The sequence below is a fragment of the Sinocyclocheilus grahami genome, unplaced genomic scaffold (genome assembly GCF_001515645.1).
Source record: "Sinocyclocheilus grahami isolate Dianchi unplaced genomic scaffold, SAMN03320097.WGS_v1.1 scaffold445.1, whole genome shotgun sequence".
NCBI classification, from domain to species: Eukaryota; Metazoa; Chordata; class Actinopteri; order Cypriniformes; family Cyprinidae; genus Sinocyclocheilus; species Sinocyclocheilus grahami.
In genome coordinates this window covers 793228-819436 of record NW_015505624.1, presented here as the reverse complement: position 1 = coordinate 819436, position 26209 = coordinate 793228, and the positions used below count along the sequence as shown (strand labels likewise).

The following is a 26209-nucleotide window of genomic DNA, read 5'->3' as shown; positions in this document are numbered from 1 at the left end:
CTATATGAGATATATATACAGCATGTTCAGATACACATCCAATACTCAGTGACCTCAAAGGTAGAACAGGGCATATTCTTGAGATATTCTTCTGTTTATAATGAAAACAACAGTTGACGCATGGAAATTCATGTGCACTTCTCATGATTGTGCAACTGGAAGGCTGATGCTGATGGCATAGCGAGAAACACCAGTCCATTATAGATCAGTTCATAAAACGAAAGATAAAACAAGGCATATGACAATATACATCACTCCACTTCCAATAAACACTCAAAAGGAATATCAAACGGCAACATTTGATGTATTTAGTGGTGGATACACTCTGAGAATGATCACAAATATTTTTACATGGAAAGCAGAAATAAGCAGTGAAGCTAGTTCTCTGATTGCAGTATACAGAATCGTAGTTCCCTTTAGCTGCGCAACATATGCTATTTTACTCAAAACTGTGCCTGAAATAAGTAGCCACTGAAAAGAGTAACTGAGCCACTCAAGCTTGGACTTTATCAAGTAAACTTTGGGTGTTTGCAAGGCAGCGATGTTCTCTTTTTGTGCTTCTTCTCTGACTAGTAAATCACAGCATTAAGCATTCAATGTTTCCTAAAATTCACCATCTACAGCAACACTGTATATCAGACCACTCATCTGGGTAACTGAAAACGGCACTACTTTCATGTCTCTCATATCACACCAGGGATACTCTTTCTAATTTCATATAAACACAACTAGTCCCATCTTGCATCTCAGTTATCGACTAGAGTGAAAATGACCTCAGGGGATTTCAGTCTTAATGTTACTGCAGTATTATCGCAGTGTTTGTCTTTGTAATTGTAATTTTAATTGTGCATAATAATGAACTGTTTTCTTAGCTTCAGGATAATGTTTAAGTAAAATTATAAAATAGTTTAGACTCAAAACAGTATTTTTTGTCAATGTATTTATTTTATGTAAAAAATGTCTTTATTTTATAGGGATTGGTCAACTTTCTGCATTAGTACGCATCCTCATTGGCCTGTTCTTAGCATCTATTTTATGTTATATACCTTAGTCAGGATAAAAGGCATATTTAATTTGACCCAAATTTAAAAAAAATGCTGTGAAAGATAGACGTGCAAAAAGTTGTAAAATTTTAAAGTTTTGTTTCCACTGGAAATGTTTTGGAAAAAATATATTTTCTATATTTTGACAGCTGAATGATTGACAGTGAGGTACAACCCATTGAACAGATTGTATTTTTATGCCTCACTGCATCTTTTTGAATTGTGTCAAATTAAATATGGATACATTATTTTTAAGCTTATTGTATACTTCTGATTGTATTCATACTCTAGGGTATGCGTACAGTATACATTTTATCAGCAGCACAGATTGTTCCAATGCCCACACTTGCGGTCTTGGCCACTTGAGAGCATGTGCACTTCGGAGCAGTATTTGATACTCATTCATGTTCAGAAACTCACATGCCTCAAAATTGTGTGATGTTAAAGCAAAGTGTGCATTTCAGTGTAGGTTAAATTAATTGGATATTACATATAATTTGGTAGTAAATTGTGAAGTAAAGTAGCAGAGACACTGAATAAAGATGAAACTTACTAGTGTGCATGTGTCGAACAACTGTGTTCATGCACAATAATGAATGGAATATGGAGTTTTCGTGTCAATATTGGCTTTACACCTCAAAGACTTTCTTATATTATTGGTTGGTTCTCGAACACGGTCAACAGAAGATACATGAGTGGTGCTGATGATGCAGCTTCATTCACCGAACCAAAGCTCAAATGCTAAATTTACCCAAAACTTTACCACAATTCACTAGCTGCCTTGCAAGCACAAGTATTTTGTTCAGGAAATGCAAATCTAGCCTACATATTGCATTGAAAACATTGCTAATATAAGTGTTTTTATATATAACTTTAACATTTTCGTGTTATTTTTTATGGTTGATAATCTGATTCTCAAGGAAGGTTCATTAGGTATTTCTGCTAAACGGCATTCTTCCGTTTAATAAATTCCCTATGAATTGATTGGAAGCACTTAACCAAAAGTCTAATGTTCTGTACTGCAGCTTTAGAGTCTTTTTAAAAACGCAGCAGCACAGAACATGGACGCCAGCCATACACTTGTTTTCAATTAAATATTTAAACAGTTAGCGGCACTTCACATCTTACTGCAAGTCTCTGTCAGTCAGTAGTGCATCAAAAGAACAGTGATAAGCAAAGGAATTAATGGAAAGGGGTCACATTCACACATGTACACTAACACACAGAAAAATAAACTCAATATGTGATTAAGGCATTCGACGAAATATTGCATGTAGCCCCGATGTTATATGTCAAGGTCCCTCTGATTTCCAAGTAGATAGATCCCATATATTCTGCAGATGAATGCAGCCAAATGGAACTCAAATAATGATCGATAAGCCAGTCATCGATAATCCCAGAGGGATCTCAGAATATTCCATGTGAATGAAGCAATCCTCTTTGGACACTAAGGGCATATTTGGTTTGGGTATCAGTTTTTTCAATACAAGCAAGTATTTTGAAGTGACACAGGTGAGTTCAACCTTTATGGAGTATCTAGATCAGCAGTCCGATGATAAATAATTCTCAAATCAATTGAAAAGTTAATAATTATGATTTGTAGAGGAACAGTTTATTCCCGCATTGGACTCTAGGAACCAAAATGGCCGCCAAAGCCACACAGAGTTCCAAAACCAAACAAAAACGACACATTGCCATCTACGAAGGCTGACAATGGGAACAGGAAGTTGGCATGCTGTTCGTTTATGTCGTCCTTCATTTCTGCCAACAAATACCGACATAAAGTCAGCATCCTCAAGATGAGCCAATTTTTGACATTTGAAGGGATTTTTAAGATGAAAATAGTTTTAGCAGAAGAAGTGGGACCTTTAATTCTCAGACCCACTCCTGCATGGATCGCTTGCAGTACAGTATGTGGCGCTGCGTATCCTTCCTCTTGAAGCGGAACACGGTGTAAAGCAGCACCATCATGCACAGGGCCAGGACGCAGGGGATGGCGATGGCCACCGCTTTCTCTGCTCCACCGCTGCTCTCCAGCTTGAGTACGATATCAACGTCATCATTGTCATATTGTGGCGGTTCTTCTTCCTCTGGAGGGCTCCAGTCCCAGTCGGGGTCGGCAGGTAAGCCGTCGCAGCCCATAAAATCACGCAGGATAGATCTGGGGTAGCCTGTCTCCACTCTTAGCCTCTGGTTGTTGAACTTCCAATACTCCTTCCCCTTGTAGAAGTATGTGAATCCTTAGGAGAAAAGGAAGACAGCTCATATTGAACTATGCATACTGGAAAACATAACTACAGTATGTCTAATTACATTAAAACTCAAGTCAATTAGTTGTTACTAGTAATACATATATAATGGTCATGGTACTCCAAGTTCCAAGAGTACTCCAAGAGTGTCATCATATTATCAGGTCTGAAAATGCATGGTGCAAAAACAAAGACACCATTGCCATATAATTGCCTGTACCTGTGCCATTCCAAATAAAATAAAACATAGGTATGATTTGTGTTTGAAGGTTCCATCGGGCACTGTTGGTTCAATTATGAAGAAGTACAGTAGATGTTATAAACCTAAATTAAAAGCCTAGAACTGGTTGTCCCTCAAAAACTCAGCATGAACAAAGAGATTTGTGAGAGAAGCCACAGAGAGGCCAATTATCACAGTGAAGGAGCTCAGAGATCACCAGATCCGTAAGACACATGTGAGGACTCATTACTTGCACAGAGAACATAGTTCAGAGAAACTTCTTCTCTTCTGCCAGTAAACACAGTGTCCTCCAGAGTGAACCAATTACTTAAACCCTGAAACTCTGGAGGGATGTTGTGATGGAAAGAGTTGTAAAGCATTTCTACAGTCTAATGGCTCAACAATATACTTATATGTGGTGATATACACTTATATGAATAAAAGTAATAGGATACCTGACTAGGGACATCTAATGACATTCTAAATACATAGACTTTAATATAAAGTTGGTTCTCCCATTGCAGCTATAAGAGCTTCCACTCTTCTGGGAATGCTTTCCACAAGATTTTGGAGTGTTTCTGTGAGATTATTTGCCAATTTATCCAGTAGAACACTTGTGAGCTCGGGCACCAATGTTGGACGAGAAGGCCTGGCTCGCAATCTCCATTCCAGTTAATCCCAAAGGTGTTCACTGGGGTTAAGGTCAAGGCTCTGTGAGGGCCAGTCAAGTTCTTCCACATCAAACTCATCCAGCCATGTCTTTATGTACCTTGCTTTGTGCACTAGGACACAGTCATGCTGGAATAGGGAAGGGTTTTCACAAAACTTTTCTCACAAAGTTGGAAGCATAGAATTGTAAAATGTCTTTGCCGAAGCATTAAGATTTCCTTTCACTGAGAGTAAGGGGCCTAGCCCAACCCCTGAAAAACAGTCCCATACCATTATCCCACCTCCACCAAACTTTACAGTTGGTAGAATACAGTCAGGCATGTAATGTTCTCCTGTGGCCCGTTCTTCGTACGTCGCTTATTACATCTGAGATCAAATGTCACATCCAAGATGATATCATCACGCTAATCAGGATCTGGCTAATTCGGTTCTTCGAACGCACCTGTTCTTGATGATTAGTATGGCTGGATTGAGTTATCTGAGATAATTGCGCATTCATGGGTTGGTTTTTAAAGGGGTTATGTATCGATACAGCAATGCAGCGACTGACTGGTGGCAAGACAGCAACGTAATGACATCATATAATTAAAGAAGACACCAAACAAAAACTTGACACATTTCTGGACTTTTATAACGAAACAGCCAAGTGAACAAAACTACATAAATGTTTTAATAGATAAATAAAATGTGCACTGTTTTTATTTTTTTTTTTAGTTGCTTAAGGGTCAAGATCATGTTATCTGCATCTCCTGTGCTCCATCAAGCCACTCCCATAATAGCTGCCACTCAAATTAATGCACGACTCTACATTATCTGTATAGCATGTGTGTAAGACTCTAATACAATTATGAAGTAATTATTTTATGACAAATAAATCTTTCAGTGAGTAAAACTGGCTGTGTCAATAGTATTATAGATACACAATATTATTATATTATTTTTAAATAATTTTTTTAATTATTATTATTTAAAATTATTGTGCCTGGATCAGTAGGATACTCTTGTAATAAAGTAGCGGTGGCTGGGACAGATTTTAAGCATCTGCTTAAAAAGATTAAATCTAATCCTGTTTACATGAAATAAGCCAGCTCCCAAGCAGGTTTAAGCTTACGGACATGTTGCTATGACAGCAACTCTGGGATGAGCTTCGAAGAACCAAACAATCCAAGATCATGCCAAATCATCAACAATCAAATCCAGCTAACTGAGTTAGCGACGTACGAAGAATGGGCCCATGGCATTCTCCAAACCTAGACTCGCCCATCAGACTATCAAACAGAGAAGCGAGATTTGTTACTCCACAGAGCAAGTTTCCACTGCTCCAGAGTCCAGTGGTGGTGTGCTTTACACCACTCCATACAATGCTTGGCATTGTATTTGGTGAAGTGAAGCTTGCATGTAGCTACTGATGCACATTTTTTTGTGCTGATATTAATGCCAGTGGAAGTTTATAATCAGCATAGTGTTGGCGACTTTTACGCTCCATGCACCCCAGAACTTGGTGACCTTTACGTGGTCATCTGCTTCACGGCTGAGTTGTTGCTGTTCCTACATGCTTCCACTTTCCAATAATACCACTTTCAGTTGACCATGGAATATCAATAATTAAAAGATGTGTCCCAATACTTTTGTCCTTGTGTAGTTATGAAAAACAGAATATTTCACTTTGTAACTAAAAACATTTAAATAGATATTTAAAAAAATATGTATGCATAACAATTAGGGATGCTCCGATTGATCGGCTACCGATCACTTTGGGATGATTGATCAGCAGTGCGTATGCGGTGTGTATTTTTCCCGCGCTCAAGTTAACGGATTAAAGCGTTCACTGCACACAGTTGCGGTCCGGCAGTGCGTCTGCAGCAGTGCAGAGATCGCTTCCGCACCGAGTCTATTGCTGCGCTGCAAGCGCTGAATTAAAGTAACAGCGCATTGTTTTCAGTATGAGCATGGATTGACACGAAAATGTAGCAATTACACCACAAATGCATATTATTAAAGTCTACTGTGTTTCACAGTCAACACATATGGCTTTTTGGGTAGGTTTAAAGGGAAAGAGCACTTTTAGATAAACAAGGCAATAATAGATGCCACTCGTGGAGGTAGAAAAACAAAGTTCTTTATGTATTGCTTGTAATAAAGATTTAAATAAAAAAGGAAAGGCAGTAGAGCTGACTATTTCTGTCAATGATAAGTTTGTGATAACATAAGAAAAGTAGTTTAAATGTTTTGCCACTTGCTTGAGCAACTTAATATATAAATCTAGAAGTAAATGCAAAATTAAAAAGCATTGAATAATGTGTTGCTTATATTTATTGTGTTTAAACATGTCTTTTAAATATTGTATTACTGTACTGTGTGAAAAAAGAATTGCAATGCTGAAAAAGCATTTTCAGTGACAATGTTTGGATTTGAAATCAAAATAATGGATAAATGTTGTTTTTGTGGTAAACAGCCATGATTCAGTAGCGGACCCTAAGTTAAAGCTGCTTCTCCTCTCACAAGAGTCAACTAAGAGGGGAATTCCCCCCATTTTCAAAAATGAAATTCAGGCCCTGAATAAATGTCTAAAAATCCTGATTGGAGTATCACTATATATAGTTATAAATGATAAAAAGAAGGCTTTAAAAAGATCGGTATGCTTTCTGTGATCGGCGATTGGTGATCGGCCTCAAAAATCCTGATCGGAGCACCCCTAATAACAATTTTGGGCCTTTTTACAATTTTACGTTAATAGACTAAGCATTTTGCATTTGTTGTAATAATAATAAAACCTACATGAAAAGTCACAACTCAACTTGTCTGAGCATATGTGCAAACCACCAGGCCATGGCACCAATACAAATGCAATTATAGCAATAATTAATTGTGAGTTCCAGTACTGTGAAACTCAATGGCTATATTTCAAAATTAGATTTGTAATATGAGCGAATTGGTTTGGCGTCTTTTGCAAGGTGCTGTATTGTCAGCTATAGGATCATTTCAATGTCTCACCACTTTCTTTGTCCACAAAGGCTCCCTGTGGAGAGTCTGGGATGCCTTTCCACACAGTAATAGGTTTTGGATATCCAGGGTCCATGGTTCTCATATCCTCATTGTACCTCCAGTATCTGTAATAGTAGACAGAGACAGAAAAATGTTTCAGATATTATGGAACAGCCAAGTGAAGGCGGTGTCCACTGGGTCCCATTGTACACTGTAGCTAGAAGCTATAAAACTGACCTGTCCCCTTTGAAGAAATAGGTTTTGGCCACGTCTTCCCACCAAACAGCTGTTTCAATGCTCTGTGTGGGCATCCCATTGCCAAAAAGAGAAATGTCCTGAGGATATGTGGGCTGTAGAGTTGTATCCTTAAACACCCAGAACCGGTTGCCTTCAGAAATGCAGAGAAAAAGAAAAGATTGCCTATAGTGTTTAAAATGCATGCATGTTTTTCTTCTTCTTCTACTAATAATAATAGTATTATTATTTATAACTGATTGTAATAATAATAAAACTGAAGATAATTATGGCTGTTTTCACACCTGTAGATTGTTTGCTTCTTGATTCGGTTCACTTTGACAAGGCAGCATTTGAAAGCATGCCAAAATGTTTTTGTTTTTTTGTCCTCTACACCGTGTTATGTCCCTCATAGAATCATTCATCGAGAAGTTGGCTCCACAGGTTTATTGTCAATGTAGCCATCATTCATGATGGCCAGATTCACATCAAGTTCACAACAGTTTAAGATGAACTATGTTAACTAATGTGCTCACCCACAGAATCAGACACTGCTGCTTTTTACGTAACAAATGTCCCATTATGAATGATAATACAGCTTGGTTCATTGGTCCACTGGGTCAGAATGCTTTCTCAACACATCCAAATTGCTCCAGAGTTTGTGTTCAATCAGTTATTTTGGTGTGGATCTGAGGGCAATTGCTGTATTCATATATGCCTAAATGAACTGAACTAAGGGAGAAAACATGCAGGTTCTGAAACTAACTCCAAACAAACCAGGTGTGAAAATGCCCTTAGTAGATCCTGAAAGCTGAGCTCTTTCCTTCACATATTCACGTCTATATTTAGCCTGTAAGATTTAAAAGTTGGAGGAAAAAACATCTTACCTTTGAAGAAGACAAACTTCCCCTCACTGTTTTCGTAGACAGCATCGATCTTGGGAGGCAGACCTCTCCAGAAGAAGCTAATTTGCATCGGATATCCAGGCACCACAGAGTTATCTCGCACCCTCCAGAACCACTGATCCTAATAAGAGTGTACTGGTGTTAGGAAACACACAATTTATGCTTCTTTAATTCTCAGTGAAGCTTTTCATTATTCATACCTTGAAGACGAACAGCTCCTGTCGTAGGATTGCCAAAGTGTTGAAACCTCCGTCACAGATGTTGGGTTTGGAGTTGGGGTGGGCTGGTTTTGACTTCTGCGGAGGGCGATGAGGGCGACCCTGTCGGTCATGCTTTCGAGGGTCAGTTGGTAGGTGCAGGCGAGGAGGCGTAGCGGTCGTAAGCAATCTTGTAGGCTGAGGATTTTTGTCTGGAGGACCTGCAGAATGAATACAAAATTCAAATAATTTAAAAAGAGTGTCAAATAAAGAAAACATCTTTTAAAGATGTATTTGAAATCACATGTGCCAAGTTCAAATAAATGAATGTATACTTTGTATTTCATGTGGTTGTGTAAAACGTGTATTCCATTTTCAAGAAATGTACTGACTCTAAAAATGTCATGAGATAAAAGTAATAACATATTTTCCTCACTTCTTCAATGTATGTGAGTGGTTCATTGGTTTATTGTTAGTTCAGTTCAGGTTAAATGCCAGATGTAACTTAACAGATATAACATTTGATTTTAATAATGTATTCGTAAATGTTGAAATTAACATTAAGATAAAAAAAATGCTTTAGAATTATTTTCATTGTTAGTTCATGTTAAATTATGTTAACAAATGGAACATTATTGTAAAATGTTACCAATATAAAAAGTTTACTTTTTACAAATATTATAAATTATTAATTTATAAATATAAAAATTATTAGTTATTATTATAATAAAATTATTATTAATTAAATGACAATAAAAGTCAGGTACCTTTTCTTGTCATAAAAGGTAAACATTTAAGATATTTTAAGAAGCTTTTTGATCTTGACACAGTCATGAGGGTCTGCAGGGGTATTCATTCATTCATTCATTTAATTTATTTGCCATGTTGAATGTGTTTTGGCAATTATTTCAAGTACTATCAAGCAGCGCATAATTTTTGTTATTTCTTTTCCCAAAGAAAAATAATAAGAGATTATGCCTTTCAAGAATTTCTTTAAAAAAAAAATAATAAATTGCATTTTTTGTGTGTGTTTTGAATAAAAACAGAACACCATTACCCCTTATTAAACATTTTTGTAAATTATTTCAAGAATACAGTACATATGCTTTTCTTACACATGAAATTGTTAAAAGTTTAGTTACAAATTAAATCAAGTACATTTAAAAAAAGAGTAATACAAATTATACATTTTTAGTGTGTTGCTATGCAGTTGTTAGAGTGTCCTGGGGGTTTGCTGTGGTGTTGTGAGGTAGTTCTGGTTGAAATGCAGTTGCTCACTGGCAAAATAAGTCAAATAAGCTCACAACCATGTTTCTATAATAACCTGGTCGATATGATATGGCTTAGCCTTATTGTTGTCCATTCTATTCAAATCCTTAACCGTAAGTTTGATCAGTGTTACTGTAAACAGATATGTGCAAGCCAGTGGATTATGGGACCAGAGGTTTAAACGCACCATATATTTTCTGGATGCCCTGTAGATCATCATGAGGCAGTTTGAAGCTCTCGGTGTCCATATACTGATAGAATGGAGCCATTATAGCCGTAGGGTCATTAGAATGCTCCAGTCCCAAAGCATGACCAAGCTCATGGACCGCCACAAGGAACAGGTCATTACCTAAGGAGTATAGAAACAACAGTGAAAATATAAAATACAAGTGAAAATACAATCACAAGATTTGCTTTGTTTTTTGCTGTGCTTGAACTCTTATCTTGAGAAGCATCTGGCATTATGATTCACCACTCAAGTGCCTGATCTGAGAACCATCTTAATGTTGTAATGTTCATGTGTACAGTGTGTGGGCATGACAGAAAACAGTAGCTTTGGAAACAGAATGCAAAACAGATCCCACATTGCTCTGTATTATACAACAATATAACTGGAAATATCTTCCATGCTGACCTAATGATAAATGAAAATGTTATGTAAGCTATCCTTCTCAGAAAAAGAATTGTATTAAATGTGCACCTCTAGTGTAATTCAAACATTAAGGTACATTTTTCAAAAGCTGTACTTGCAGATCATGTAATATTAATTAAATAAAAGCATATTTAAATGGACTTATATAGAGACGATCTTAACAAGTGCATTTTGTAATGTCAAACTAAAAGTTTAAAAGTATATTTTAAATCACTGTTTTAATAATCTTTTTGTGATTATATTGATGTGTTGACTAACATACTAACACACATGTAAATTAATTGCAACTGCGGTGTGTTATTTGATGTAACATTCAAAGTTATTATAACTTAATTGTTACAAATGTGTAATTACAAATATATTTTAAATACATGACATATAAGTTTTAAGAAGTTGCATTAAAGTATTTTTGAGTTTACCATCAATGCTTGTTAGTACATTCAGAAGTATACTTAACCATATTTCAAAGACAAAAGAATAGTATTTCCGTAATTAGTACTCTTTTTTTTAAATTGTGCTATAAAGTGAACTTCTTTTTTTCACAGGGGATTCAAACAACATCTGAACATATCAAAATGTGGGTTTTGTTCCTCACCTACAGCTATATAGGTCTCAAAACACTTAGCATATATCGCATGAGTCATGGGACTACTGGGTAACACTTTATTTTAAGGTGTCCTTGTTACACGTTACATGTACTTACTACTATAATAACAATAAATTGTGCATAATTAAGCCAAACCCTAATCCTAACCCTAACCATATAGTAAGTACATGTAAATAAATAATATTACTCAGTACCTAAATGTATAATTACACTGTAACAAGGACACCTTAAAATGAAGTGTAACCGACTATTGTTATGGTGCTTTTATGGTACATTTTTGGAGCTTTGTACAATCTGATCTGGTAGCAGTGAGTGAAGTGAATGGGAGGCATTAACTTCTAAATCACCTGTTAAAAATAATCTCCTAATTGCTGTTTGTTTTATAACATGTTGATGCCAATCAGGCTTAATGTAAAGAAAGAAAACCACACAGTGTGTGGTCCATATAGACTGTGGTGACTCTAATGAAGCCTGAAACCACGGGAAGCTATTATGCCATGCACGTGTAACATCAGAGATGGCAGCAAAACAAACAGCCGAGGGTCCTGAGTGCAGGCGGCAGTAAAAATGCCAGTAGCGAATGTAGTTGCAGCCATTCATTACTGTCTTGCCTGAGACATTTTGTGAAAGGAGATGAGCATCTTAAAAGCTCTCTGCATCCAGTCGGCCCAGGTAATTAAAGCTGAGTGCCTCTAAGTGCAGCTCGCAGTGAAGAGACGGATCTGATTACCTCTCGTTTAATGGGTACAACCATAACGCAAATACTACATATCAAACAAAGCTGACACCTGACATGCACACAAACATCAACATGTAAGGGAAGAATACCCTGTGCGACCAACGATAGCGTTGATTATTTGCATTGGTTTAGAACCTGATCAGCATCATTACTGGCTGTAAAGTATTGTTCGTGATACCTAATGCATTAACTAATGTTAACAAATAGAACAGTATTGTAAAGTGTTAACAAATGACATACATTTAGTGGCTGCTGGTTAAAGAATACGGTGTTGAGTATGCACTTAAATACCACGTACAGATGGATTTCAGCAGTCGTTTGTGGAGGATGCAGAAGATTATTGAAATCTGACAGACTTTATTGGGAGTATGCAACTTCACCAACACAATCTAGAATGGGCTCTTTAAATGTTAGAAGTGTGACATGTCTGTAGTGCAATGAATGAAAACAGGGCGAATAAAACATATTTACAGATATCTTGTTAGAACAGAAGTTACCACATCTAACATTTAAGGATATTTCAATCATGATGACTCTTTGAATACTTTTAGCATGGTAATGAATATGAAAATGTTAATGTATTTTGTCTTTGGCAGACTAGATATAATAGGCATACATAAATCCCGTAGCAGAACCAGACAGGTGGAACTGGGGGAGGTGGGGGATTCAGAGGAACACGCTGCAGAACCAGCTTACAGCGAACAACTGAATCAGTGTTTAACCAATGTTGTGCAAGCAACCTTATTGGCTGCAGAATCAGCAGAGGCCAATCAGCTTGTGCCGTGTAGTAAATGATGTTATCGTTAGCAGATTGCATGTAAAGGATCTATAAGTTCTGAGTCTTGTTTTGCAGAATTACTCTTAGCTTTAGCTGTAAAACATTGTAATTTTTTTTCAGTGGTGCTTGTGAAAGTCTCCAGATGTCATTAATGATTTAGCTGCTTTGTCACGTTCACATTCCTGCTGAAACAGCAACTTCATTTATTTGTTAATTGTTGAAATTGAAAATGTGGCCTAACCTGCCGTTCTCTCACCATCATGGTTTGGGTTGCCCAGTGTCCAGGGTTCATCTGAGTCAAAGTGCGTGTCGCCCCCTATGCCCGGCCCTGGGAAATAAGCATGTGCCAGGAAGCCTCCTTCTCCATCAAAAGGAGAGCTGTCACCATGGAAACCAGAGGCAAAGATGATGGTGATGTCGACGTCACGTTTGCCACTCTCCAGAGCGCTGTAGGGCACGGCCTCGAAGCGTAGCGGCGTGACACCTTGCCATACGTCAAACGCCCGGCGAATGGCCTCATGTGTTTCTCGTGCTCCCACTTTAGGAGTGACATTTTTAATGCTAAAAACAACAAAAAGAAAGAAAAAAACTATGTTTACTAGTAGATATAAACACTAAGCCATGACAAAGTCCAATATATGGATTGATTCAGGCTTGCTTTTTGGTTCGTATTGCCCCTCAGTCCTTTAAAGCTTTGTACTTCCGGGCTTACAAGCCCCATAACAGACATTATTACACGGCTCTGTGGAATACTTGATTCTGATTGGTCAATCGCGCCATCCAGCGGTATGTTATTCCCAGATAACAACTGCCAAATTGAATAACACACCACTCATCCGGGTACTACGAGTTATCTTGACCGGTACTACTTATATGCTTAACGAGTCACTCCGCTATCGTTGACTGTCTGGCACCATCTTGTGACTGAAAACACTTAACCACCGCGTGTTACAATGGAAGACTTCAGCATTAATTTCAACATATATGGTAAAAACCAATCTTTTTAGCCATGTAATAATGTAAAAACATCCAGCCGGTTGTTATCTCAGAATAAACCCCTTCAGGCTGATACAAGACCTGATCACCCTGTCGGGTTTATTCTGAGATAACAACTGGCTGGATGTACATTATCCCTTACATAAAGACAATGACTGCGCAAAACATCTTTGTGCTGGTGAGCTTATTTTAAGGTGGTTTCCAGTAAAAAGAAGTAAGAAGAAAAATAACTTATACTCTTAATAGTTAACTGTTATACACTCTACTCATTATTTTTGGTGAATTGCTTTTGTGCGGATAGCTCATCAAAAAGTATAATTCTGTCATAATTTTTAAACATTTCTGTTGTTGGAACATCATGAATCCAAGAGATATTTTAACATGCCATTTACAATTTATACACTGCAAAACATCCTTCTTAAATTTGGCCAAACAAACTTTTCAAGTTTGAGAAAACTGTCTAATAATAGAAAAAGTTGAAATGACATAAATTAGTTTGATCACTGATCTACAACTGTATTGTTTTTGATTGTCAGTTATTGTTTTCTTCTTCAATTTCAGAATATGTAATTATTTTAGTGCGTAGAGATAACTCTTAACCTTAGACATTTGCTTGAATAATAGACACATTTAAGTTGTTTTGTGTAAAGTCTGCCAAAATAATGTTTTATATCAGTAATGTGCAATATTAATATTCAGTTTCAAATGCAAGCTTATTTGTATCACTTACTTTTGAGTTTATAAATGTTATTGTGTTATATTCACTTAAAAACTCAGACCAAAGCTGACTGTCTTATCTATAATTTTTATCAACTTATGATTTTCCCCCCAGTGTTCTTGTTTAATCATATTATCCATACAAAGACCTAATCTTTTAATATTTGTATTTGCTAAAATAATGTATTTTTATTATGTATTTCACTTTAATTAATTTGTCTTACTAAGTGCTTTCCATTAGCATAATGTTGTGTAAAGTGTAATGTTGCAGTTTCTTCTGGTACCAGGGAGAGTTTGTCTCTGCTAGAGTGTCTGTAGTATCTTCAGCAATTCATTGTTTCGTATGTGCTATAAATGGTGTGTTTTGAGTTTGTGTTCTCCACATTTAATCCGATATTAACATCAAAACCTTCAATATGATCGAAATCCCCCACTATCAAACTCTTACTATTATGATGTGTTAATATCACAGAAAGGAGGGAGCATTTTCATTTCCAAAGTGAACTGCACCAACTGCCCTTAGACTGGCATCTCTGCTGAATTTCCCACATCGAAGTCTTTATCTTCCTCTAACAGACTGAGAGGCCCTGAAAATCTCAGCTGACTTTTCTCTATAGAGGCCAGTCACTCACTGCCAAGCCTGTCTTCATTTACATTCCATTTGCATAGGTGGCCCATCAATTAAAAAAAGCAGGATTTGAATAAATCATTTCCGTTATCGCCCGCTGTAACCGGGAAAGTCTAAATTGAGGTGAGAGAACACTCTATTTCCTCCGAGCCCTTTAGAAGGTAATCTTCAGGGAATTCAAATATGTTTCTTGAAGGTTAAAGAGTGAATGCTGGAGGTTATTATATGCTTGGCTGTGTCTTCATTGCAGTGCAGCATATAGGATGGCAGTGACGGGACAAATTGAGCCACGTCCGTCTGTTTCAACCTATCAGGGTTTGGTTTATCAAAATTCAGTACAATTCATTTTAAGAGTTAAACATCTGATAGAGGCCAGTATTTACACAAGATGTCAGATGATATGTAAACAGGAAGTGACATCAACCAAAGTAAAGAATAAGCCGTGGTCACACTAGACTTTAAGCATGAAAGATTTCTTTGGACGCTCTGCAGAGTATTTTAGTCTTTTAGAACGCAGTGAAATGTGAAAGTTCTTCACATGAGCTTGTGTTTCCGTTCTCCCACATTTGCATGGATATGAATGGAATCACTGGTTTGAAAAGTATGGTGTGACCGCCCCTTTAAACTTAACTTGTCTTAAAGATACAGTTCACATTAACTCTTTACCCGCCACTGGCGAAATTTTTAGTAGGGGGCGCTAGTATACATCTTCTGAAAGAGAATTGAATCCCTGGATCAAAATAGGGCAAAGCAAAAGCAGAAACAATCAATATGTAAAATAAAGTGACCATCCAACATTAAACAGCATATACATTAAAACGGCCTAACGTTACCAAATGAAATGCTGACCCAGGAAGTGGAGACTATGCAAGCTTTGGGGGTGTTGATGGACGCGATGTACTCCATCTATGTTTTAGCATTGTTCTGAATTAGATCTAGGCGTAGTCATTGAAAAAAATGTGAATGTCTCAGCTTTTTGTTGAATTTTTTTTTCAACTTACCCCAGCTAGAATTATTTATTTATTTACTTACTTACTTACTTACTTACTTACTTACTTATTTATAAGCAGAGGCTCTATTCTTACATTTGACATGGTCGTGCTCAGACATTCATAAAACTATATAATCTGGGGGCCACAATTTTGTACAAATGTTACATGCTGGTGGTGACTGGCAACTTAAAAAAAAAAAAAAAAAAAACTGGTGGGGAAAGAGTTAATATGCATGTGCATCTGTTGGGGAAAGATTGAAGTAATTCTTGAGTAAACTATTCTGGAAATTATATATGTTCAAACGTAAACATTTATGTAATACTGCCCATGCATATTGAATAATAATTTTAACGTAACATTTTGATTATTGCATTTATTTTCCATAATATAATTATGGAAAATAAACAAAATAAACAGAATTACATAAAATTGGTATACTATGCCTTCAGGACAACTGTACCTTTAAGACTACTTATTTAAAGCTCCATTATAAATTTCAAGCATTTCATTTCACAGTTCTGTCTGTTAATGTCTGTGCTGTATTTATGATCATTAACACTGACAGAGGCATCATGTCTCTCTCTAACCTGTATGTGATGTGTGTGCGTTGCCACTTCTGTCCAGTTAGTGCATAGCGCTTCTTCCTGTGGGATCCAGATATGCCACCAAGCAGGTCTGGTACCCCACATCTGGGTTTCTTCATCCAGCTAGAGGAGAAAAAAAGAGCAAAGGGAGGAGGCGAGAGGTCATTTCTGACCTTCATCACATTAAAAACTAGGCTAGCTAACATTGCTGCTTTAAGGCATAACTATAAAAGTGTTAGAATGGATTTAAAAATAACTGCGTTCATTCATCAGAATACTCATTAGACTTTTAAAATGGTGTATATTCTGAAATACTTGAAGTCACTGGATTACAGTTCTGGAGATACATAATAAAAAAAATGCACAAGCACATATATCACAGACATTCAGCACCAAATTATAGTCATCAAAATCACAGTATCCAGTGTCATGAAAAATTGCTTTTGAAACCCGCTGTTCTATTTTACTGCAAGTTACATAATGTCATCATTACAGCTTACGTTAATTAACATTTACAAACCCCGCTAACACAAGATGTTTAGATAAAAGATAATATATGTATTTATGTCACTGAATGTGAAAATCAGTGCCTCATCTTAACTTGTCATCAATAAACCATAACATGAAGACACAAACAGAATAAAACAAACTGTTTAAAGTCAGAATAAAATGGACTGCAAGGTCAAGCAGAGAGTGCTCATGCTTCATAACACAGTGCAGTCCTCTTTGAAAAACTTACACAAGCAGTAGAAAACATTTTAGATTGGAAAATGGCTTATGGTGTCCAAGCTAAACATCAGAGACCAGGGTTGAAACGTTCAGTCCAAAGAAAAGGTCATTAATTTGAATCAAACATGAAATTCTTTCATTGATGACTCATTTCTAGGAAACTGTGTCATTTGTGTCCCATTTTTGTCAACATTATTTACTACTGATATAATTACCATGGAAAATAGATACTGGACTTATATTTATTTATATTATTATATTATATTGTTTGATAGCGCTTATGTTTTATTGAAATTTTGTAAAAACCTGCCAATTTGTATGTCCTTGTTCATCACCATTACAGTTCAATGGTTTACATCAATAAAAAAAAAAACTATACTGCAATTAAAATAACATGGTTTCAATGTTTCATTCTTTGTTCCTGGCATAATGTCACAGGGAGGGACATCAAAGGTTTTTTTTTTTTACTAAATATCATTATGTACGTCATAATGTATGTCATTATGTTTACTCATGTGGTGTGATGATAAGACAATTTCTAGCCATTTTTGGATTGACCTTCTTCTTAGTAACTCAACCCTGCAACATTTGGAATGTTACAGGGTCAAGTAGCTTTTGCACAAAACATGTAACAATAAAAGCACAGTTGGCATTTTGCAATGCCATTTTCATACACAAACGGCAGAGCTTTATGAGAATGGGCCTGATATGTTGTAGTAAGTATATACAGTGTATATGTGCACTTGATGTATGACTTTACTGTTTGTGTGCTTAGGAGTACTTACTCTATTGTCTCCTTGTCTAGACTCCCTGTGATGTTTAGTCCATACTTGTGCTGCATGGCAGCAATAGCAGAATGCATGGTTTGGGCTGATCGCAGGACAGCCATGTTAGGCTGTGTCTTGTGGAGGTAGCCATATCTCTGTAACCATGACTGCAAAAGACAGAACAAATGTAACCTGACAACATGTCCTCAGCTAAACCCCAAGGCTCAGCTGTAGCCTGAACAACAAAACAAAGAATAAGAAGCTAAACATGCCCTCACAAGGCATGGAAAGAAGCCTACATGTTTTCAATTTATCCTGGTTCTCAGATGGTTTTGTTCTCAAGCCGAGATTGTATATTGGACATTGAATGGTAACCCAACATGACACCAAGATTGTTTGGCATACAAAAGTAACAAAAACGTCGATATAATCAAACGTTGCAATTGATTAACATGAACCAGGCCCAACAGTATATGCAAATAACTGACATGATTATAGTAAATTAAGAATATTAACAATATTGCATATGCATAAACAGCAGCAGAAGTGTGATTCACCATGCAAACACATAGGAGAAACATTGGGCTAAATATTATAGTTGTATTAGCCATATCCGTGTATCTAAAAGGTGTGCACTTGTAGTGTACTTCAAAAATTTAAAAGTATATTTTAAAAAAACTATTGTACTTAAACTATTGTATTGTACTAAAAATATATAATATTAATTAAATAAAAGGCCTTTTGAAAGTGGTCTTGAAGAGAGTGACTATGTTTTTTGTTACAATTACATTTAATATATTATAAACTTCACCATTATAAATGTGTAATTACAAATATATTTAAATACATGACATATAGTTTCAGTAGAAATGAGTTTATTTTAGTTAACCCTAAATGCTTGTCAGTGCATTTGACAGTACACTTTAGCCATATGAAGACAATAGACGTAATTATGAAATTACTTAAGAAGATGAACTTAAGTCCTTCCATAAGTTGGTCAAAACCCACTTAAATTCAATTTAAATGAATTGAATCTAAATTTACACTTTAATTTATTAAAGGTATACCTTTTTGTTTAATCATAAATCATGCAATTAGGTGTTAGAGAACATTCACACATTCACACTCACATCAGTTCACACTTAAGTATTATTTTAAAGCGTTATTTCTGTATTATGTACTATTTTTAAAAGTATGCTAGAGTGTACATCTTTTTCACAAGGGTGCAAAATGACTGATGAATTTCTGGCAAAGTACTGCCAAGTTTGACTGGACATCCCTTACGAATATTAACCATGGTTAATCGTCGTAAGGGATGTCGCATGATATTTGACATCAACAAGATTTATAAAGTGTCTTGCCTCTCAAAATGAGTCATGTTTATTAACGGATGGAATTTTTTTTTAGTGCAGTTAAAGTTTCATCATCAGTTTTAACATGTATCACACTAGCCTTCCAGAGATGCTAGTTTAGCTAGCCTCAGGATTTAAATGGCGGAATTCATTTAGCATAGGCTACTACACTCTAAAAAATGCTGGGTTGTTTCAACCCAACTTTGGGTCAAATATGGACTAACTCAACTTTTGGGTTAAAAATTTAATGTAAAAATTTAACCCAACGGTTGGGTTAGTCCATATTTGGGTTGAAACAACCCAGCATTTTTTAGAGTGTACTTTCACCATATGGCAGGAATAGTAAGGGTAGTAAGTTAGTATACAGTTCTGAATTCAGCAAAAGGCATGCCTAGAGAGCGCTAAGTGTGAGCAAAAGAACATTTTATGAACTCTCTTTGTTGTTGCCGTGAACTGTAATGGCCTGTTGTAATGCGTCCTATGAGAGCTGTGATTTGAGAAGAGTGGTATTCTGAAGGTGCACGTTAAGATCATTTCATTCCAAACAACATTATGCTGGAAAGAGCTTTTAAGATAATGTACTTGAGGTCAAACATACTTTGAAACAATCCAGAAACAAAAAGCAAACTAAACGTTTTAGTGCTCTGCCGCCACATAAATCAATAATTCAATATGAATGTCTGTATATGTACACGTATGATATGTAGATATACATGCATATATATATATATATATATATATATATATATATAAGAAAAACATTTATTTTAATATTAGTGTTGTACATGTATCTTGTAAAAGGACATTAGGTTATATTCTGTGCAGGCTTAGTTGTCCTTATGAGAAAGCAAAATCGGTTGCGAGCCAAATTGATTCTCAAGCACTAATCAGATCCTGCGTCTCTAACCAACACAAGTGCTGATTACTAATTTATATGAAGAAAACACAGATGTGCCATAGAGCCGCGGGGGTCTGGTATGGCAGGGTGTAGCCATGGTGATAAAGAGTCATAGATAGAAGCAACTTTGTCATCCTCAGGGTGTTGTAATCACTCTCTTGTGAAGCTATAAATACAGAGCTCAGCCAAACTGATGCGCATTAAAAATGTCAATGAAAGAAAAAGAAAATCTGCCACGTTAATATACTCAATGTGTGTCGAATAAAACCTAAGATTGCTCTGCTGGTAAACACGCAGGCGCTCTCACACTCATGTTTATGCATAAATAAAGCAATGCGAGGAAAAACAGGCTTAATAGGTGAAAAATGGAGCATCTAGCAAACATGATTGTATAATTAACATCTTCTCTGCGGTCCAACAGTGTTCCAGCATCCCCAACCAAAGGAATTTCATCCGAATGAGCCAACTGATCTGTCTTTTCTCAAGTGTAATTATTTATTGACCCAACCAAGCAAAGAAAGAACAAAAGAAAGGGAGAAAAAAGAAAGCAATGCACAAAAATTACAGTCTAGTTCAAATGATATAAAATACAATGTATTCTACCATTCAGAAGATTGGTGTGTTTTTTTTTTTAATGTTTTTGAAAGAAGTAGTTTTTTAATGCTCACCAAGGATGCATTTATTTGATCACAAATACAATAATATTGTGAAATATTATTACAATTTAAAATAATTGTTTTCGGTTTTAATATATTTTAAAATGTAGTTTCTTGCGCTGGTTTTTAAGCAGCCATTATTCCAGTCTTTAGTGTCACATGTTTGTTCAGAAATCATTCTAATTTGTTGCTCAGGAAACATTTCTTATTAATATCAATGTTGATCTTACAGACCCCAAACTTTTGAATGAGAGTCTATAACTTCTAAAACATAACATACTGTAACATCACTTGATATTACCATATTTTGCTTAATGTTTGATTCTGTATCTTACTAAATGTCTCTGGTTGTCCAAATGTATTATGAAATACATAATTTATTCTGGGTGGATGTATGATTTTGTTTTACAATTTTTGGTAACACTTTAGCATAGGGACCAATTCTCATTATTAACTAGTTGCTTATTAGCATGCCTGTTAATAACATGTTGGCTGTTTATTAGTACTTATAAAGCACATATTCTATGTGACCATATTCTACAGCCCCAATCCTTCCCAATACATAAACTTAACAACTACCTTATATTAATAAGCAGCAAATTAGGAGTTTAATGATGAAAAATTCATAGTTAATGGTATGTTAATAGCGAAAATTGGACTTTGAAATAAAGTGTGACTCAATTTTTAATACAAAAGCTGCATATATTTATTAATAATGCTTCTTATAATTTCCAAGTCATATCGTACTGTTAAACCAGATGTCTTTGAATCACATGTGTAAATCGTGGTGTATATTGCTAGAAGAAATACCATATTATTTACTTTTGTGTATACCACCCACTTCACTAATTGGCTTAATACTGCAACACTGCAAGTTGAGGGACCATTAATATTTTACTGGGAGAAAAAAATCTTCTGTTGACAGAAATACAAATTTCATCCTAACTAGCCAAAATGATCTCTCCAAAATGTGTCTATAGTATTTACAGTAATACAGGCTTTATTAATGACATGATTACATTCTTAAAAGACCTGAATTATTTCTGTTTGCAGAATCTGACAAGAGTGAATATTACCCACAGAAAGATGAGATGCAAAACAAAAGGATGATTTGATTTTTTTGGTGAAGGGCTGAAAACTGACTATACATGTGTCCATAATACACATGCAAGAAGTACTCTAAAACATGGGGTTTGATTTCAAAAGCGAGCCAGGCTAAGACAGGTTTTCTTGATGTTCAAAGTGCTTAGTCATTAGGTGGTGGTTTGCAGCCTGTCACAATCTCACCCTACCATGACAACATGAAAATGATCATCTGCTGCCACATTTATACCAGATGGCAGAGACAGACAGAAAAAGGGCATGACGAGATGATGATGAAAAACATCCTTCTGCCGTGTTCCTTATGGAGACCCTTGAGTGTATCCACCAAGATGAAAAATCCATCATAAATACATAATGTCTTGAGTGTGGCATCTGACGAGAGGCTGCAGTTTCATAGATAGAGATGTGTGCTTTTATATATATTCTATAAGTACAGTAACATTGTTGTGTTCTAATTGCAGTGTGTTTAATAGTGTCTGTTTTAATGTTTAGTTATTTATATCAGTTATATAACTAAAATTAAAAACATAAAAAAATGTCATTATTACTTGAAATTAAATAAGTGTTAAATGAACTTGATGTACTGAAATAACTCAACCTAAAACTGAAATAAAAATATAATAAAAGCTATATAGACTTACAGGCAGGTTTTTTCTACTGTAGCCTTTTTTAAAACATTAACTTCCCTTTAAACAACTAACATGTTACTCTAAACGACATGCTTTGCATTAACATAAACTGGTCAGGATACAACTTCTGTATCTGTTTTAAAGCAGCATGTCTTTCTTCTCTTTCCACTGCAGCATTGTCTCACTTGTTCTTTCTCTGTAGCTCATTCTCACTTTCTCTCTCACTTCTCTCATTTGCATCTTGCAGCAAAAGCCAATCAATGAAGTCAAGCACTAAAATGTGCTACTGTTTTCAGGCAAACAATTCTTTGTGCAAATAAGCTGCCATATTTTCCAAATTGATGCAAGGTGTTTCTAGGTCATTGCTAAGGTGTTCCGGTTCTAAGGCTCTTCCTCAATCTAAAAGAGTATTTCATGTTCAATACAAGTTGAGCTCAGTCATCAAAATTTTGCCCCAAAAAATTGAAAACTTTACACAGTGAATGTTAGTTAGAACATGTTTTTGTTTTTAATTATTATTATTATTATTATTATTTTTACACTAAAACGCTTTAACATATATACAGTACTACTGAAATATTTTAACGTCCATTTAGTGCTTCCAAACTGATCTATAATATAGATAAAATAATGTTTCGCAAATTGGTGCAGAATTCATATGAATTTCTATGATTTCATATGAATTTCTATGATTTGAACACATATTGTGTAAGTGGCTATACTGAAATAATGAGTATTTTAAAATTTCCCAATTGTGCCCCATTTACTCCCATTGTAAATGCTTCCGACCCAGTCTCAAGAGAAAACTGTTTAACATCTTGGCGAATTGGTGATGAATTTGTATGAATTTGTACAATTTAAATCATGAAAACATGATTCTTAAAAAAAAGTAAGCATGAAGGTCCACTCCTAAACCTAACTCTCAGTGGGGAGTAAGCCGATCATATGCAAATATACAAAAGAGATTGTATGAATGCATACGCACTCACCAACAATTCAACCAAAAAAAAAAAAGGTTTCACTGCAACCTTTTTTAAAGAAAAGGAGGGACAAGTCAATATTCATCCATAGCACAAATGTTTAGCAAGCGGCAGTATAATTCTCATAAACTACTTTACTCCTTTTATGACATCATGATGACAATTGATTAAGGTCTGTACTTTTATGTCCACTTCTATAATCCACAAAACCCACACCCTCTTATCCTAACCATTAATAAGATGTATGACTGTTTACGGTAGCTCAGTGGTCAATAGCACATAGCAACAACCCTATTAATCACATATAGAGCTAGAGCTACATGAAATGTTGTTACCGACTAAGCACAAGCTAAGCACATTTGCACCTGTATGCGAAAGACGTGCATAATTAAAGCCAAGGGGCCCAATCTTGATTTCACCGCTGAATCCTTGAACCTTGCGCTCTCTAGTCTATTCCTAGTTCAGGATCAGAGGTCCCCCCTCCGAGCAGTCATTACTCATCTCACACACACATTCTCTTTCTTCCCTAAAGACCACTGACCTGTGCACTCAACTCACAACTGCTGCCAACCACTGCAGCCCTGCCAGCAAAAAAAACAAACCAAAAAAAAAACACACAGGAGCTACATGGGTGGCAGAGAGCTGAAAAGAAGAAAGAGGTTTTAGTTACCAAGAAAGTGAAGACCACTAATTTAGCATTCAGATGGCTCTGTTCCACTGGTCTTAGCATAATTTTGTGAAGGACAGTTTCATCAATACTGCCTGCTCTAAAAGAGCATCAATATTATCATGACAATACCATGTCCACCATGAGCTGATCCACTGGCACAGCACCCTCTACAACACTCGCCTCCCAGCCAAACAGAACCGGGCGGGTGACAAATTCTCTCAATGTCAACCAGCGCTGCCAGCAGCACTAAACATCACATTTGCGCACATTCCAGCCCAAAGGAGTTTGGGGGAGAGTTGCTAAGCAACTTACATAATCTTTTTGTGCTTCACATTATCGCAAGAGTCTGCGGTTGAGTAGCACTGAGTAATTCGAGGTCTTGCTTCCCCTATCACCCCATTGACCGTCGCATGGCCAGTCAGAGACGTGTGATTGTCATCTCTGAGTGAATGGATTTGGACCAGAGGAAGGAGCAATATCTCTGATTGTTGCTGATCTCTCTCTCACTCAAGCCTCAGGTCTGCACTGTTAAGAGCTTGTGAATTAACTTGCGTAACAATGCACAATTAAGTATGAAGCATGTTTAAAGGAATACTTCAGTTAGCATTTCTGTCCATCGATACAAGGAAATAGAATGGAACAGAACAGAATTCATGTTTAGGCTACTCATCACACATTTAGAGAATAGGCTGAACAAAATAGAATTGAATAGAATTGCTGTCTACTTGTTACTAAGAATGGCAGAATAGAATGACTTTTCTGTTTACTTTCTATAGGACAGCAGCATTCTATTCTTTTCTGGTTAAGAATAGCATTCTATTCTAATCTAATCTGTTTTTAGATTGCTATTCTATTTTGTTCAGTACACTGAATAACAGAATTGGCTCTATGGAATAGAATAACATTTCAATTTGCTTTGCATTACAGAATAGGAATGAATTTAGTTCAGTACGCCAAATCACAGAATAGAATAGAATGATATTCTACTTCGTTCTTTTTTGTAATAGAAGGTAAACACATGCATTGCCACTTATCTGTTATACAAAGTAAACAGAAAGCATATTCTCTTCCATTCCAGTCTAGTCTATTTTTACGTTCTTCTATTCTATTCCATTTTACTCTGTATACAGAAATATAGAACGGTATAGAATTGCATTCTTCTTCTTCAGTGCATAGAATTACTTAATAGGCAAATCCAGACTAGACTATAGCATTTCTGTTTACTATACCGAAATAACAGAACAGGGTTGCATTCCTGTCTACGGAGTACAGACTAAACTAGACTGGACTGGAACAGAATAGCTGTATATAGCATAGCACACATTCAGATCTACCAGGTGATTCAATGTGATTCTGTGCAAGTGCTGTCCTGATTTATTTACGACCTGCGATGTATCCCCTTCTTGTAGGTCTCAGTAAAAGCAGGACGCGTATTCTCAACATACGCTTTTGTGTTCATGCCTCAAGCTGAAGATGCTGATGCTGATGTTGGGCCAGTCTTACCTCAATGCTGAAATGATGGTCTTCGGCCGCTGAACAGCACAGCCACACAGCGTGATGGAGCCACAACAGCACCGCATACACACAGTCCAGCCTTCGCTTTTTAAGCAGCGTCCCGTTCATATTTGTAGATTCGCTTGATTTTCCTTTATCAGTGACTATTTACGCCTCTATCCTCGTATGTCAGTTAAGCAAGTGGCATTTTGGACCGAAGATGAAACCATCGGAGCGCGGAGAAGCATCGGCGTCCGCACATTTGGTCATTTCGCTGGCAATACACATTCCATCTTGCATGTCGGATGCACTATTTCGAGGCATTTCTTCTGCTTTGAAACGTTACCTTGGCGAACAGGCAGGTTGCTTTTCTATATTGAGCAGCATCCAGAGCGTAAGCACTGCGCATGCGCTCTGACTCACTGGCCAGTGATGCTTGTTGACTAGTAGGCACCATTCATTCTGT

General features: G+C 36.3%; 1 protein-coding gene across 3 annotated transcripts; it reads right to left on the bottom strand.

The window, feature by feature from the left end:
- Positions 1-1157: 1157 nt before the first annotated feature.
- Positions 1158-26142, bottom strand: LOC107552291 (matrix metalloproteinase-16-like). Of its 3 annotated transcripts, none has more exons than XM_016234149.1 (10): positions 25753-26142; positions 17979-18127; positions 16468-16587; positions 12789-13108; positions 9959-10120; positions 8506-8723; positions 8288-8426; positions 7404-7554; positions 7176-7291; positions 1158-3283 (listed from the first exon to the last, which is right to left on the bottom strand). In XM_016234149.1, the coding sequence occupies exons 1-10, from the start codon at positions 25870-25872 to the stop codon at positions 2919-2921; spliced, it is 1860 nt and encodes a 619-aa protein (XP_016089635.1). In that variant the 5' UTR covers positions 25873-26142; the 3' UTR covers positions 1158-2918. The 3 variants fall into 3 exon arrangements, with proteins under 3 accessions (XP_016089635.1, XP_016089636.1, XP_016089637.1); XM_016234150.1 differs by having other exon boundaries at positions 12804-13108; XM_016234151.1 differs by lacking the exon at positions 17979-18127.
- Between the last annotated feature and the right edge of the window lie 67 nt (positions 26143-26209).